Raw genomic sequence first — 14340 nt, forward strand, 5'->3', positions numbered from 1 at the left:
TAATAATTATACATTTGTAAAACTTTTTAACCTACTCTTTCGGATTTAAAATACAACATTTACTATCATCTTAATATACATGACATCTCCTAAAGGATTCTAGGTTTAAAAATGGATGGGCTAGTAAACTTACTGTTTATAAGTTATGCCAACTATGCGTAGTTAGGTTTATATAACAAAAAGCCAAAAAGGTATTGTAAAGTAGAAGACAGGACCAACAATTATTAAAAAAACAAATACTAAAGAAGGATATGCCCAAAGAAAAATAAAAAGATAGGAGATTAACAAGAAAAAACTGAGTTAAAATTGAATAAAAATGAAAAATAATTTGTGATAATGAGAGGTCTTAAGAACATTATAATACAATGGGTGCCACCTTTAACTTTCAAGGTTGTCTGCACTTCTAAAAGAAGCACTTAGAAAAACTTATATACTATATAACAAAACGATTCGTTCTTTAAAGAATACTATCTCCCTGGAAGCATTGTATTCAAATAGGAACACACCCAATATAAAAAGGCGTTCATGAAGTTAATTGACCACGAGAGAATAAACTACTATTTACAAAAATTCCGTCCATTGAAAATAAAGGTAATGCCAGTTTTAATATATTCTAATGGAACTAGTTTCTAAATTATAAAAACAAAAAATCTACAGTTCCGGTTCTTGCGACATGTTGCTTAACTCAAGAGATAACCAGAATTTATTGCAGGTTTTAAAAAAAATTTAAATTAGATATTTTTTTAAACATAAAAAATAATAATTAAAAAATGCTCCAGAGCTAAAAATTTATTTTGTTATTGTTCACTCCACCCCATCTTTTTTTAACCAATTACTCTGTCTTACGCATTCCGTTAATAAGATAATGTTATATAATTACGTAAGCGCTTTGATAAATTAAATACCTTCTTTATTAAAATTGATTGGCCTCTTCATTGTACTGCTAACATCACGAACTAACTTTGCATGGCTTGCTCACTTTTGGTTGGGTACGAACAAGATATTTTCTATAAAGCCAATGGAACGTGTTGTGTAAGTATATTTTTTCGTATTTTGTCTTGCAAAGCATTTTTCTGGAGCCTTACCTTAAACTGTTCGGCTATGGTGGCCTTAAGGTTTTATTGAGCTTACAAAAAGAATATTAGAACCCTTTTTTCTCTTTTTCGTATTTTATAAATAGTTAAAAATAGTACATTTTCACTTGATTGTAGGAATGCATTTTGCTAAGAGAGAGGTACTTAGCTTGTCCTTGCTTATTTTTATTATTATTATTATTTACATAAACATATCATAATCTCCGTTATATATTTAGACAAATCAATCGCTTGATGCAGGAATTCTTTATAGAAATAGTGAATACGGCTTATTACCAGAATCCACTGCTTTACCTTCTTGGGCCGATACTCAAAATTCCTTTTTTAAAACAGAAGTAAACAGTAATATTAATACCCCAGAGTTGAGTCCTGGCTTTATTAGTCAGCAGGATTCTTACAACAACGTTTTTCTGAGCGACAACGCTACAAATATGACTGAGTTGGCCCGATTACCTGATCAACTCGTAGAAAATGAAGTATACAATCCTTTTACTCGTAACATTTTAACTGTACCTTACAACTTTAAAGTGGACTCTCTTCAGGTATTTTGAATTTTATTTTTGTAAAAGGCTTTTTTAAATTCCTAATATTTTATGGTTCGTCACTTATACTTTAAGAGCAGCCCTGTAGATAAGGTTTCAAGCTTAGAAAATCTGAATGCCTCTGAAATATCCAAGTAAAGAACAACATGATATATATTTATGTTGAAACTAATAAAAGAGTTTTTTTTATTAAGATCCGTGGATGACCACTTTAGACGGGCTTTACGTCGAGTCTCTAGTGAATCTAATATTGCCAAAGAGGAGCAATGGACTGACTACCGCTTTGACGGTGACTATTCCTCTTGTCATTCGAAAAGTTTTTTTATTAAGAAAGTATTTGTAACTTTATAACTGTTGGTTTTCCAGCGAAAGTTAACGACGAGAAAGGGGATTACAAAGGGTTACAGGAGAACACTGTAGTCGATGCGGATAGTAGGCCCCTACGTGTTCGCAATCTCCCAGCTTCCTTTTTTCGACCAAAGACGATTGCCTGCCACGTGGGTAAGATGGACTCCCTTCGGCTCAACGTGCAACCGCGCTTTCCTTCTCTCTCTGAACCCGGCGAGGAGTACACCCCACCTATTAACCTCCGTAATGAACTTATGATTGTTGACTCGCATCTTTTTTTAAAAAAATGCATACAACTTCCAGAAAGTGATTTAGCTTCGTTGAAACCTGTCGGGATAACTTCTACACTCTTTTCGAGTTCTACAAATCTGCGTCATCAAATTTGGAATGAACTCGAAAGTTTGAAGGTTCTCTACGCGCAAACTAGTTCTGAAATTTACCACCAACAGCAGTCGTGCGGTGATAGACTTTTTTCTTTAGAGTACATATTTTATGACTACATTGATTATTTTCAGGTTCTGCGAACTCGCAGCTGTACGGGCAGCTTCAATTCATATGCGAGAGGCACAGAAGCCTTATGCAACTTTTTAATGGGTGTTCCGCAGAACAACAAGCGGAGATCCCTTCGGACGGCTTGCGAATGCCCACTTCCAACCTCAATCCTTTATCGACAGCGCGGAACTGGTCGGGAAGCCCTCGCTTTGCAATACCCTCTACCCAAAGTCACAGGCAGTCGCCGGTTTCTTTGGAATCCCTCTGGGGGCACAGTCCGTCGTCCTCACCGCTCACTCCTTCTCCCCGCGGGGCGGGTATCAACACCCTCAATGTTCTGTCCACCGGCCCTGATGGTTCGGCCGGTGCCACCACTGACGGTTATCTACCTCGTGAATTGTGACTGACGCTACCAGAAATTTATAATTTTTTTTAATTTGTAATCACTGAGGAGATATTTCAAAATGTATTAATTTTCCCTTTAATTCGTGCGAGTGCTGATTTTTTTTGAACAGCTAGCAACTGTTCGATCAGTACGTATTTTAAAATGTGTCGCAGTTAAAATGTTATTATTGACATGCTAATAAAAAGGCTATTTATTTTAATAATGTTTTTTTTCCTATAATATTTTTATATTAGACAACTTAAAAAGCGGGGAGGATAATTTTATTTTTTATTTTTTCATTTTCCTTTTCTTTATAAAAAATGCCCACACCCACGATAAAAGTATAGTAGCGACCATTATTACAATTAATATAGTAAACTTGCAAGTACACAACTCTAAGACATTAGCGACGGCAGAGCGAATATAAGCCAATCGTTTTTTCAAGATGTAGATGCAAGTCAGCGCAAACACCACAAAGGCAAAGGCAAAGAGAATGTTGTTTGTGGTCTGAATTGGTTAATATACCCAGAAAGTCATACATAAGTTCGTAGGGGCACGGAGATGGACCTCGCGTCTTAGAAGCTTAGAAACAAGCGCTTTACTGAAGCGCATAACGGATCGGAACTCGCTGTACTCCTTGTTGATGCTGGTTGTTAGGTTAGAAGATGACACTGCGAGGAATTTAAAAAAATGTGGGGATTAAAATTAAAAAAAAAAATTAAAATGAAACCTGCTGCATCTAAGGCCTGCGCGCTTTGCTGAATCTGCCCTGCGAGATTCCTTCTGGCCTCCCTCATCAGTTCTGTGGTAGATTCCACAGAGGACAAAGAGACATTTTTGTTCCTTTAAAAAATACAAACTAGCAAGCAAAAACAGTTTAATTTCTCCTATTGCCCGCTAACTATCCCGCTCTATCACACCCCGTTTTATGCTAGTTAAGCTGTAACTCACTTTATTAGAAGCGCACAACATCGCATATAAAAGATTAATAAATATTAAAAGAAAGAATTATACATGTTTCCTATAGATGTTGTCTCCCCAGAAACGCATCCCAAAAGACTCAAACGCTTCATATTGCTCTCACGCTTTTAAATGCGTGCTAAGAGCTTAGAAAAATAATATAAAGTTTTTTAAAAAAAAAACCTCAATTTTTTCTTTTACGTAAGCATAGGTATGTCTAAGTGTCAGCTGCAAGCTAGCACAGGATAATAGACAAACCTACTTAATAGTGCAAAAGAATGACTGTCACCTCTTTAACTGTTGTCTGTGTTGCTCGGCCAATTTTAGTATGTGATCTTTGTGAGTCCGAGTAAATTGTTCCTGAGAAGCGCTCTCTAATTTCTTAACTAAGAAATGGAGTTTGCAATTTCAATAAAGAAACTAATGTTACGTTAATGTTCTCATACAAAAACTGCAAATTCTTTTTCAGTTTATCATTAACACTAAGACACTCTTCATAAGAACTAATTTTTTTCAAGTCACCTAGGAAAAAAAACAGAGAAAGAAGTTTTAAATTATGTTCAACACATAAACAATTAATTTAACCAATTCCGCGCATGAGATCTGCCTCACTTCTAATAATTTCTGAAATAATTACGGGAGCAGCTCCGAAAAACAAAGAAGTATCTGTCATAAATCTAAAAGAAAAAGGTGGATAAGTAATTAGAGGAATAAACTCATCAAGATAAATCAATAGTTATACAAGTCTACTACGGAATTGGATCGCTGTTAAGCGTAGTTAATCATTATTAGGCCTACATACACCTTACCGCAAAATAAACTCAAAGGCTGACTTGGAAATTACACCTAATTGTTCTCTCACCGCCCAGTTGTGTTATACTGCTTGAAATTTACTCAATTGGAATAATACTAAAAATATAAACATAAGGATGGCTTGATGGTTGCTAAACTTGAAACTTTGCTTTTTTATTTTTTGTTTTTTTTGGTAAAGTGTAAATAGAAAGATCAACAATAATAAAGAAGCAACAGGTTTTTCCTCTTGCAATAAAGGAAAAGATTTCTACACTAAATCCACGTTTTTTAAATATTACATTTACCTTAATAATTGTTGTTGACGTAGTTACAGGGAAATTATCGTAGAAGTAAACTTTAACGTCTGTGAGAAATTACATATTGTATTCTTTTCTCTTACAACTACTATTGTCTAATACGGTCAAGACTTGTTTCACAAGGTTGAGTCATAGAGAGTAAAAATCTAGTGCCAGTAACTGATTTTTGTCTTCACAGCGCGATAGTAATGACTATTTAATATACGTAGTTTTGTTTTTAAAAATTATAGTAAAAAAAATTAGTTTACCAGCTAAAGCTTTCGCTAAATTTTTTGTTAATTTTTTCTAAAATTTTTATAGAGGCATAATAACATTAAACATAATATTTTTAAAACATGTGAAGTAAAAAACCATAAGGCTACTTACAGTCCTTCTTGCAGTTAGCAATAAAGTTAAACAAAATAAGAACCTGCTATTCTGTACTTTTGTTCGAAATAAAAAATTAGCTTCGAACAAAATGAGCCCTCAAAAAGTTGAGAAATATGAAAAGAACTATATTTATATGAAACCTAAACCCAGAAAACAAAGTTAAATCTCTTCCTCGCCTGTTTCACTGTTTTTCTAACAAATTTAGCCCCACGCTATAGATACCCTAAAGGACATAGTTTTCACCCTAAAAAGTAGTGCAAGGGATTCTGCAGCTGACAATAAATCATCACTTAACCTCTCGCTCTTGGGCGCCCTCGTATCTTTAGCACTTTGGTTCGAGGGGTAAATACTAAGTAATCAAGGTAGTTAACTGCACTAGGGTTACACTCAAAATAAGTAAATAGGTGGGTGTTCAATTCGTAAGTTTCTTTTTCAGTTTTATCTAGGGGCCAATATCGTACTTTAGTATAACGCTTGAAATTGCGACAGAAAATATTATCAAAGCTGCTCGATGCCAGTTAGGTATGCTTATATATTTCTTTTTAAACTAGTTCGCTAAGCTGTAATATAGTCATGAGGTGGTTAGGTTTGCAAAATTGACCTTACAGGTTTTTTAACTAAATATAAATATATTTTTTTAATTAAGTAGCATATTTGAGCCCATATACTGTGATTAAAATAGAGGCTAAAATAATGCCAGTTAATTTTTCAAGTGTTTCACTTTCGCATCCCCTTTCCACTGAGGAAAAACCTCTGGGCCTGTGGAGTTCTTTACTTCGGGAATCTATAGTTGATTCAAATCTAAAACAAATTAAAAATATATTATTTCTAGGTTTATAACTTTGTTAACACTATTTTTTATTACATAACTGTTATATAAGGAAAATTAAATTTTATTTACCTATACCTCCATCAGATCCTTTTTTAACTTTTTTGTCTTAATATTAAAAGGCTATAAAAATTGTGGAAATAAAACTTTGATAAACAAACTAAGAAATAATAAATCTGGAAAAGACGAAATGAGTGTACCCTTAAAATATTATACTCTACCTGTCCCCGTAGATGAGGACGGTGCTTCTAATATCTTCTCTTAATAGAAGATCGTTTTCATAATTGTGTAATAGAACTCCGCCTTGTAAATATGTGGTCTCTTGAGCCCTGTGATCAATACAAGTCTCTATTAAAAATGATGTTTAACAAGAACTACATTACGGATCCTTATATTGTATTAATTGTGGATCTTGAGAAAACTTGGGAAGTTTTTATTACTCTCGAGGTTTACTTTTCTTGTATAAATCTATTCTATTCAAGTGGATGTGACTTACATATTTTACTTTTGAGGTAAAAATAGAAACTTTTGGTTTATCTTTCCGAGGCTTATAAAGAATCGAAAAAGACAAGTTAATCTAGTTTTTATCTTTTTATTTCTTCTTTGTACTACTACTTTAGTAAATATTATATAAATTTTGGATTTACTTTTAATTTTATAAAAATATTTAATACTGAGAAAAAAGAACAAAGAAAATTAAAAGAAAACATAAAAAAACAACCGCAGCAATTGCTATAAGATTAATAGCTGGAGTAAGCTTAGTTAAAGTATACTAAGAAATTGAGAGGCAAAATTTATGTTTTTTTTTATATTAAACTGCAGTTAATATAAGATCTTTGTACTATAATGATAACTTGTAAGCCGTTAACAGGTTCATCTTTGGCGGATCCTCATGAAACTAAGACCTTAGAACTCAGCCTTGATGTCCCTTTAGCCGTAGTTTGCACCAAAGTTATATTAATAATAATAATTTTTTTTTATTAAATGGCACGCAAATTATCATTTGTAGTTCTTTATAAAATCCATTTCTGCTTTATTTTTGAAATTTTGTCACACAAAGGCCGATACAGCTACTGCCGCTGAGGAGCTTACGGACGAAAGTTGGGACTATCTGCAGGGGCATCTCCGTCTCTTTTGTTTAAAAAGTAAAGAACACGTCACTGCCAATAATTTTTTTTAAGATTGGCCCCTCTCAAACTTTCATCTTATTGGCTAACTTTTAATAAAGAACTTTGATTGGATGTTTTTCACTAATTATTTGTTTTCGTTTATCACGTCACCAGTCGGGGCTGCTCTGATCTACACGTCTTCTATTGCTAATATTAATTGCTCTCTACTGTTGGAGTACCTCAAGCATCAGTTATTTGATACACCTTTTAATACTCCTCCTAACTTTTTGGACAGAGGTTATTATTATTATTATGATGCATATCTATCAAGCTCACAAGAAGTATTACATATAAAGTTATTTACACAGTTTATTATGATATGTAGAGGCCGTCTTTATACCATCGGGCTGGGATACCAAAAACAAAATACAGGTGGTCAAGATTATCAATTTGAGTTTATTTAAGAAAAATAACCACTCGTCCTCGTAGGCTCTTTTTGATTCGCTAAAGTTAGTATCTCCGGATCGTTCATTTGAATCCGTCTTTCCACGACCTTTAGAGGCGTGCCCATCTCCGCCGGTGCTAGTTCAGGCTGAAGACGAGCAATCTTTCTTAGAGCAGCAATACGCGCTCCTTGATGCTGCTAAAAAGGGTCTCTTTCCAAAAGATATAGAGCAGCTTTCTTATTGTTATGCTTTATAATTTTTCTAAAAGACCGTTTATCGTCTCGGGGGTGTTCACGTGCATCTGTTGACTCTAAGGAGGTATATATATAAACTTAATATTAGGTTAAACAATTAAGAGAGAATTGCAAGTTTTCTAACAGTTTACTATAACTTATATAAGTTTATCTACTGCTTTTGGTTGATTTAATATAGGGAGTCTTCTCTGAATCCCAAGTTTATTCACCCAGCGTTGATGAAAATGAGGCAATCGCAAACTTTTTTAACAAACTTTTAAAAACAGGGGGCGGACAGAGACAAAAATAGCTCAATGTATTTGCCCTAATAAAGTGTTGCAGCATATATACTTATTACTTTCGGTGTGCAATGTAATGTTCAATAAAAAGGTTACGAGCGTGCGGGAGCAGCTACATATAAATTTACATAAAATGTAGATATTAACCACCCAAGGAAGTAATAAAAGTGATAGTTAAATAGCATGTCCCCTAGGCGGCTATGCCTAAGAATAAGAACCATTGACTTGAAAGGAATAACGTTTTACCACTAGAAAAAGAGTGAAGTGTACAGATAATAATAATTTATTATCTATTGTGACAACACTGCGACGCATCTCTAGATGTTCTTTGCTCGCTCGAGTATTGAAGCAACTGCTTGTAAAATGATTTTTGTCTAGTTATTGTCGCATCTTTTTCGTAGAAAATTTTATCAAGCTAAAATAATCAATGTCACCCTCACCGCTATCATATAAGCATCGCTAATTTCCTCCCTCAAGAAGCTTTTCGTACAAGTTAACGTCCATTTTTTAACCCCTGCTAAAAAATCTAGAAATTGAAAGGGACTGTTTACACCAATTTACAATGGGCGCGAACTTTATTTCTTAGGTTTATAGTCGAAGGCTCAGTAGACCCAAAATTTACAATGTAATTGCAGTACTTTACAAAATTTCTTCGGCATGAGTTCTATTACGTGGCAATCGATGCCTACCCACTGCTAGGGCTTCTCTCAGGATTCGTGCCTGAAGTTAACTGCTAAGCAGTGGTATTCTAGCTAATTTTTAGCAGAAAATGCAACCGGGAGTGTTGGACATGCGAGTAGTTTCTTGTTTGTTTGTTTTTTTTTGCTATGGCCAACTGAAAAGCTATGCTTTGATTAGTTAGCTAACGTAAACGGGCTCGTCGGTTTTTCAAATTCAGTGTTTAGCAGTAAATTTTAATTGAAAGATTAAGCTGCTGAGTTCGGTTTTAAAGGAAAAACGTAGGTTAGAGGTAACCCTAAAGCTTGGCGAAGCCTTTTTTTTGGCGTAATTTTTATTAGATCTGAAAACTTTACTTCCGAGCAGCTACTGCCAGAAAAATTATAAAATAATCTACAGGGGCCTTAAAGTTGTGAAAAAATGATTTTAAGAATTTTTACGCAATAAGTCACAAATTTATTCTTGTAATTTGTGCTAAGTTTTGTGCAAATATAGAAAGTACAACACCCCAAGAACCTTCCAAATAAGGTTGGTCTTCACGTTAAATGTATATTATTTCGGAAAAAGGTTTGTCGTTTGTTAAGAAAATTAAAATTAACACCTTTTTTTTAATTTGTTATTTCGCTTCATCCATTTTTTTATTCTTTATGTTTACAAATTATTGACATTTTTGGGTAAGAAGGCAGCATAAACACTTAAAACTTTTTAAAAACATATGGACACTATTTATTAGCTTCACAGTGCCCTCGCTTTGATCAATAAAGTTCCCTTCGTGGTTTTTAAGTATTTGCACTTCCAGAGACCCTATTAAGTTTCTTACAAAAGCTCTAATGAATTTCAGGTAGTCCCGGAGTAAGCAACTATAATAAAGTGCAGCTGTAATGACTAAACCTTTGTCTAAGACATATTTTGGGTCAAAAGCAGCATTTACGATAAAACTTTTTAAGGTTATAATACTCCTGAAAAGCAACTGGACATTTCTTTTCATCATTAGCTCCAGAGCCCTCTCTTTGATTTTAATAGGCCCTCCTTAAGCCTAGTGGTGCTTGAGCTTAGACGTTATAAGAGCCCCTTTGTAAAATTTCTGGTAAAACTCTGCTGAATTTTTCAGTAAAATAGTTTTGAAATAAGCAGCTATAATAAAATAGGAATGGGCATCCTCATCACTAACTAATCCTAGGTGGTAAAACATGAAAGTAGCTTTTTTTTTTTTCGTATAAGAGTAGTTCTGCCTAAAGAATAAATTTGTACGCTTGAGTCACCCTTACAATCCCAGTGTACAGGAATATATATGTTATTCGTTAGGTTAATAGCGTTTAGTACGTTACATAGTATAACGGAAATCTATACCAGTAATGGAAATTTTGGTAGCTTTTTTAAGCGGTCTAACCGTAAACACGGAGTTTATTATAATATACCCTCGACCTTAGCAATGTATTCTTACTCTAACAATTTTTGATAAAAATTTAGGTAAATAGGGTTAATACTTTGCTTGTTACCCACATGGGATGCAAAAAGGAGAAAGAGGGATTAAAAAGGTGATTCCGCGGTATCAGCTGGGTTTATGACAAGAGCTTTCCGAAGTGCTCCTGTAAGAAGCGAACTACGCGCACGAATTCGGTACGCACTCCAGATTATCAACTTGCGTTTCTAGTTGAATATATGGAAGTTACTGTACTTGCCTGAGGCTAATTGTACCGCTACGCTGTATTATTCCTCTGATCTTGCCTATTCAAAAAAGTGCTAGCTTAAGGTAGTCTACGATGCTACGCAGTGAGCGCGTTTATGACGTTAAGGACTTTTGTTACTATTTCAATCACCACCGACGGTATTATAAACGACTCCAATATTTTAATTATTATAAATCGACTTACTGGTCCACATCGTGACAGAATTCCTTGCAACAATCGCATCCCCTTTTTTACCCAGATATAGTTAACAGCTGTTTTAATAAAACTTTGTCAATGCCGGTTGAATTAAAAAATTCGTAGAAAGTACTATGCTAGAGAAGTATATTGTTTCCGAATCTGCCCAGAACCCGAAAGGTACACTGGAATGGGATTATATGACTTGAGTTGATAGCCACTATAAACTTAGTCTTTCCTTTTTCATTACTACAATCTTTTTATTCCTATCAACCCCTAAAATATATTTGGTCCAAACTTGATCTAAACATTTTTTATTATTATAGGTACAGTGGCGCCTAAAATCTTATTATACCTATTAACCTTTAAAATAAAGTCTAGGCCAATCTTTATATATATATTTTTTAATTACGATATGTACAGTGTCTCCTAATTATTTTTAAAATTTTTTTATGCTCAGCACCAAGCAATGTCGGATTGGTAAAACCAAAAAATTTAAAAAAATGAACAACTTATTAATTGTATAATGTCCAGCAGTCACCACTAATCCTCCAAAGAAAAGAAATTTAGTTTAATTTCTATTACTTTGCTGTTCATCGCTCTATTAAATAAAAATTCAGTAGATTTTTCTTGAAAATTAACTGTAAATAAACTCAAAGAGACAAACACAATATAAAGTTTCCTTCGGTTCCAAATTTTCTCCATACTGAATTGCAAAATCAATATGATGAAGAACTTGATAAACACTTTCAGGATCTTCTCTGTTCAGAGGAATAAAGGAAACCAGACTGTAGCTATCAACAAGATCCGCGATGGCCTCGTTCAATTTTCTGCAACGCTCCGTTACGTTGGATAACTCTTCCGAAATAAGCCGAGGGTCCGGTGCTAAAAAACTTAAAAAAAAAATAAGCAAAACATTTGTATTTTTAACGTATTAATAAAGAAAAGTATATAGGATAAGCAAAACTTAAATAGTAGTATCGAGTAAGTTAACTAATAGAATAAAAATCTTATATAAAGCTACTTAAAAGATTTTTTAAAAAAATTTTTAGTTTAACAATTAACTCAATTAGCTAAGTATATAGTAAAATATAAAAACCTCTCCAGCTCTTTCTTACGAATTCCCGAGCCTATTATATCCATTTTATTTAAAATATTAACATGTGGTAGTTCAAGTCGAATCATAGCGGACATGGAGGAAAGGCAGCCACCAAAAAATTTAGAAGGATCTTGAATAAATTGAGAATCCAAAAGGTACACAGCTGTAAACGTGAGTGTAAAAAAAAACTCAGTCAAAAAAAAGATCCAGATAAAAAATAATACCACATATTCTAAAGTCCATACGTTCCAAATGTTCCACAATTTCTCTCACTATTGTAGAATGCGAATAAAGTTCTATTTGTCCTTAATTTATAATATTAACAGAACAGATACTAATTAAGGCGTAAAAAAATACCCGGGCAGTCGAATATCCAGTAATCGTCTTCATAATCACCAATTTCTTCTGTAAGCCAAGAAATATTCTCCAGAAGGTACCTAATAAAGATAGCAAACAAAGAGGGCTTCCACCAGTTAACTATAATAAGTAGCTTTATAAGCTCTACTACAAGATAAATAGAGAAGTATTTAAAATAATTGTTACTCCATGCAATAAATAAGTCCACCGTTAGGACCATAATTTAATTCTTCAAAGACATCTTCAACACTTATTAAATCCCTAACATCTACCGCAACATCGTAATCAAAATATTCTGCAGCCGGATCCAGATTGGCGCAATAAGTGAGTCTACGTAGGTCCTTACAATGTTTTTGTATAGTGCTAGTGTAAGTAGACTTTCCACTTCCTGCAGGGCCTATAACAAGTTGGCCATATCTCATTCCGTGCGAGATTTGGTGGTACAAGCTGCTACAAAATTTTGCAGAACAAGCTAGCACACCATGGCACCTGCTCAAGCACTTGTCACGCTATTTTTATGTTTAGTGAATTTTTGCAGACTCCCAGCGCATTGCTCAAGCTGGAAGGAAGTAGTAAAATCGTTTACAAGGCAGAACCAAATTTTGAAGTCTAGTGCAACTAGTTTTAGCTGGCAATTGATGTTTATTTATAAGAATTATTCATCTTTACTTAAAATTTGCTTTCGATCCACATTGTTTAGTTAGTAGTAAGTTAAGTTTAGCGACTACTTCAGAGATATAGAAAAAGGGGCTATACGTTTAATGGACTAAAGTTACTTGGGCGTTGGATATACATAACTATATAGAACCGTGAAACGTTTTTTTTTTGTAACAGCTTTAATTTGTAATAAACCGCATTTCTGCTCATTCCTTGTGAATTGAAATTTAAGTACAGGATAGGAGGAGGAAGATAAATTTTTATTAGTAATGCAAGGCTTTATAAAACTTTTAAATTTAAAAGTATATTTCACAAAATTGTTTTATATATTTAAAAATTGGCTTTTTAAAAAAAAATCGATTGTTTGTCTATGCTATTAATTACGAAATATTTGGTTAGATGATTTCTCGTGAAAATATTTTTGGATTTTTGACTTTCACAAAAAAATGGCAGAAAAGCCAAGCAAGGCTCAAGTTTGTGTGGCATCTCCTTGTGGAGTTTGTCTTACAAGTTAAAAGTTGATTAATAAATCAATTTTCATGAAAGGGACCATCTGCGGAGGAGGAAACTGAAAAAGCAGGGAGAACAGAGACTATAATCTTTGAGTATTTGACATCTATTTAGGTATAATTGAAAACTAATTGAAGTCGTACTGAAGAAGACAGTTTTTTATTAATGATTAAACCAAGTATTTATATCAGCCGAATGCCAAAACTTGCCCACTTTTTCATAGTAATCTAATATAAACAGCGATCTTACAGTTGCCTTATATTGATCTTTAAAAAAAGGCATCAGTTATTAGATACTCTACTTTACACTTTTGAAGCCACGAGTGCAGCAAAAAAAACTAATGTAAAGTTAAAGTTATTTCTATAGATAATAATACTGTTTAAAGCTTTTCACAGAGCTGGATTACAATAATAGCAAAAAATCTTAACTTAAAGTGATACTTTTAAGTTGTAGTTAACGTAGAGATAACAAAAGCGTTTATTACGTGGTACTTATGCTCTTCTAAAAATATTCAGGTATGATTCTCTAAATCGAAATTTGAGATTATTATTCTTTAGGCTATTAGAATCTGTAGGTTAATCTGTTTTCCTAGCAATATTATGTGATGGTGCAATAGCTTCATAACCTCATGTTAAAGATCCAAGTCTTAGGAACTTAACGTGTTATAAACATTAAGCAATTTAAAGTAGTACATAATTGACCATATTATCTACTAACTCTAGCAAGCATACTATCGTGAATTATTGCAAGTTTTAGCTTTTTCTTGTCCTACGTTTAATTTTAGCTTAGCTTTCTTCCCTCAATACACTTTAACTGCGAATAGGCTCATTCACCAAAAATCTTACTCTTGTTACTGAGTTAGTTCGCTTAAAATCTAAATGGTTTATACAAATCCTTATTATAGAACTGTTAGTCACGTTTTAAAGGTTAGCACTAGTAGGTAGTTACTAATAAAGTAT

The 14340-nt window shown here is 33.5% G+C and overlaps 4 protein-coding genes across 5 annotated transcripts; 2 read left to right on the top strand and 2 right to left on the bottom strand.

The window, feature by feature from the left end:
- Positions 1-1072: 1072 nt before the first annotated feature.
- On the top strand, positions 1073-2947 carry LOC135145962 (uncharacterized). The gene is made up of 8 exons (XM_064078095.1): positions 1073-1115; positions 1181-1234; positions 1313-1636; positions 1712-1770; positions 1831-1925; positions 2003-2227; positions 2288-2443; positions 2500-2947. The coding sequence occupies exons 2-8, from the start codon at positions 1214-1216 to the stop codon at positions 2877-2879; spliced, it is 1260 nt and encodes a 419-aa protein (XP_063934165.1). The 5' UTR covers positions 1073-1115; positions 1181-1213; the 3' UTR covers positions 2880-2947.
- Positions 2948-3149: 202 nt separating this feature from the next.
- On the bottom strand, positions 3150-4502 carry LOC135145912 (uncharacterized). Its single transcript, XM_064078029.1, has 8 exons — positions 4407-4502; positions 4252-4343; positions 4111-4202; positions 4005-4056; positions 3876-3946; positions 3592-3704; positions 3429-3532; positions 3150-3368 (listed from the first exon to the last, which is right to left on the bottom strand). Exons 1-8 carry the CDS (start codon positions 4492-4494, stop codon positions 3150-3152), a joined length of 831 nt encoding a protein of 276 aa, XP_063934099.1. The 5' UTR covers positions 4495-4502.
- Positions 4503-5672: 1170 nt separating this feature from the next.
- LOC135145959 (cytoplasmic dynein 1 light intermediate chain 2-like) lies at positions 5673-8231 on the top strand. Of its 2 annotated transcripts, none has more exons than XR_010283626.1 (12): positions 5673-5821; positions 5982-6131; positions 6251-6370; positions 6424-6575; positions 6651-6699; positions 7000-7079; positions 7189-7273; positions 7412-7534; positions 7623-7669; positions 7727-7746; positions 7797-7889; positions 7952-8001. XR_010283626.1 is itself a non-coding variant. In XM_064078092.1 (12 exons), the coding sequence occupies exons 2-12, from the start codon at positions 5993-5995 to the stop codon at positions 8224-8226; spliced, it is 1119 nt and encodes a 372-aa protein (XP_063934162.1). In that variant the 5' UTR covers positions 5673-5821; positions 5982-5992; the 3' UTR covers positions 8227-8231. The 2 variants fall into 2 exon arrangements, 1 of the variants encoding a protein (XP_063934162.1); XM_064078092.1 differs by adding an exon at positions 8116-8231 and having other exon boundaries at positions 7727-7889.
- A 2989-nt stretch (positions 8232-11220) lies between these two features.
- Positions 11221-12680, bottom strand: LOC135145963 (GPN-loop GTPase 3-like). The gene is made up of 6 exons (XM_064078096.1): positions 12401-12680; positions 12215-12294; positions 12082-12162; positions 11858-12020; positions 11426-11651; positions 11221-11359 (listed from the first exon to the last, which is right to left on the bottom strand). Exons 1-6 carry the CDS (start codon positions 12634-12636, stop codon positions 11330-11332), a joined length of 816 nt encoding a protein of 271 aa, XP_063934166.1. The 5' UTR covers positions 12637-12680; the 3' UTR covers positions 11221-11329.
- Between the last annotated feature and the right edge of the window lie 1660 nt (positions 12681-14340).

Source organism: Zophobas morio, unplaced genomic scaffold (assembly GCF_036711695.1).
Source record: "Zophobas morio isolate AGI-343-1 ecotype UQ-CSIRO unplaced genomic scaffold, CSIRO_AGI_Zmor_V1 ptg000203l, whole genome shotgun sequence".
NCBI lineage: Eukaryota > Metazoa > Arthropoda > Insecta > Coleoptera > Tenebrionidae > Zophobas > Zophobas morio.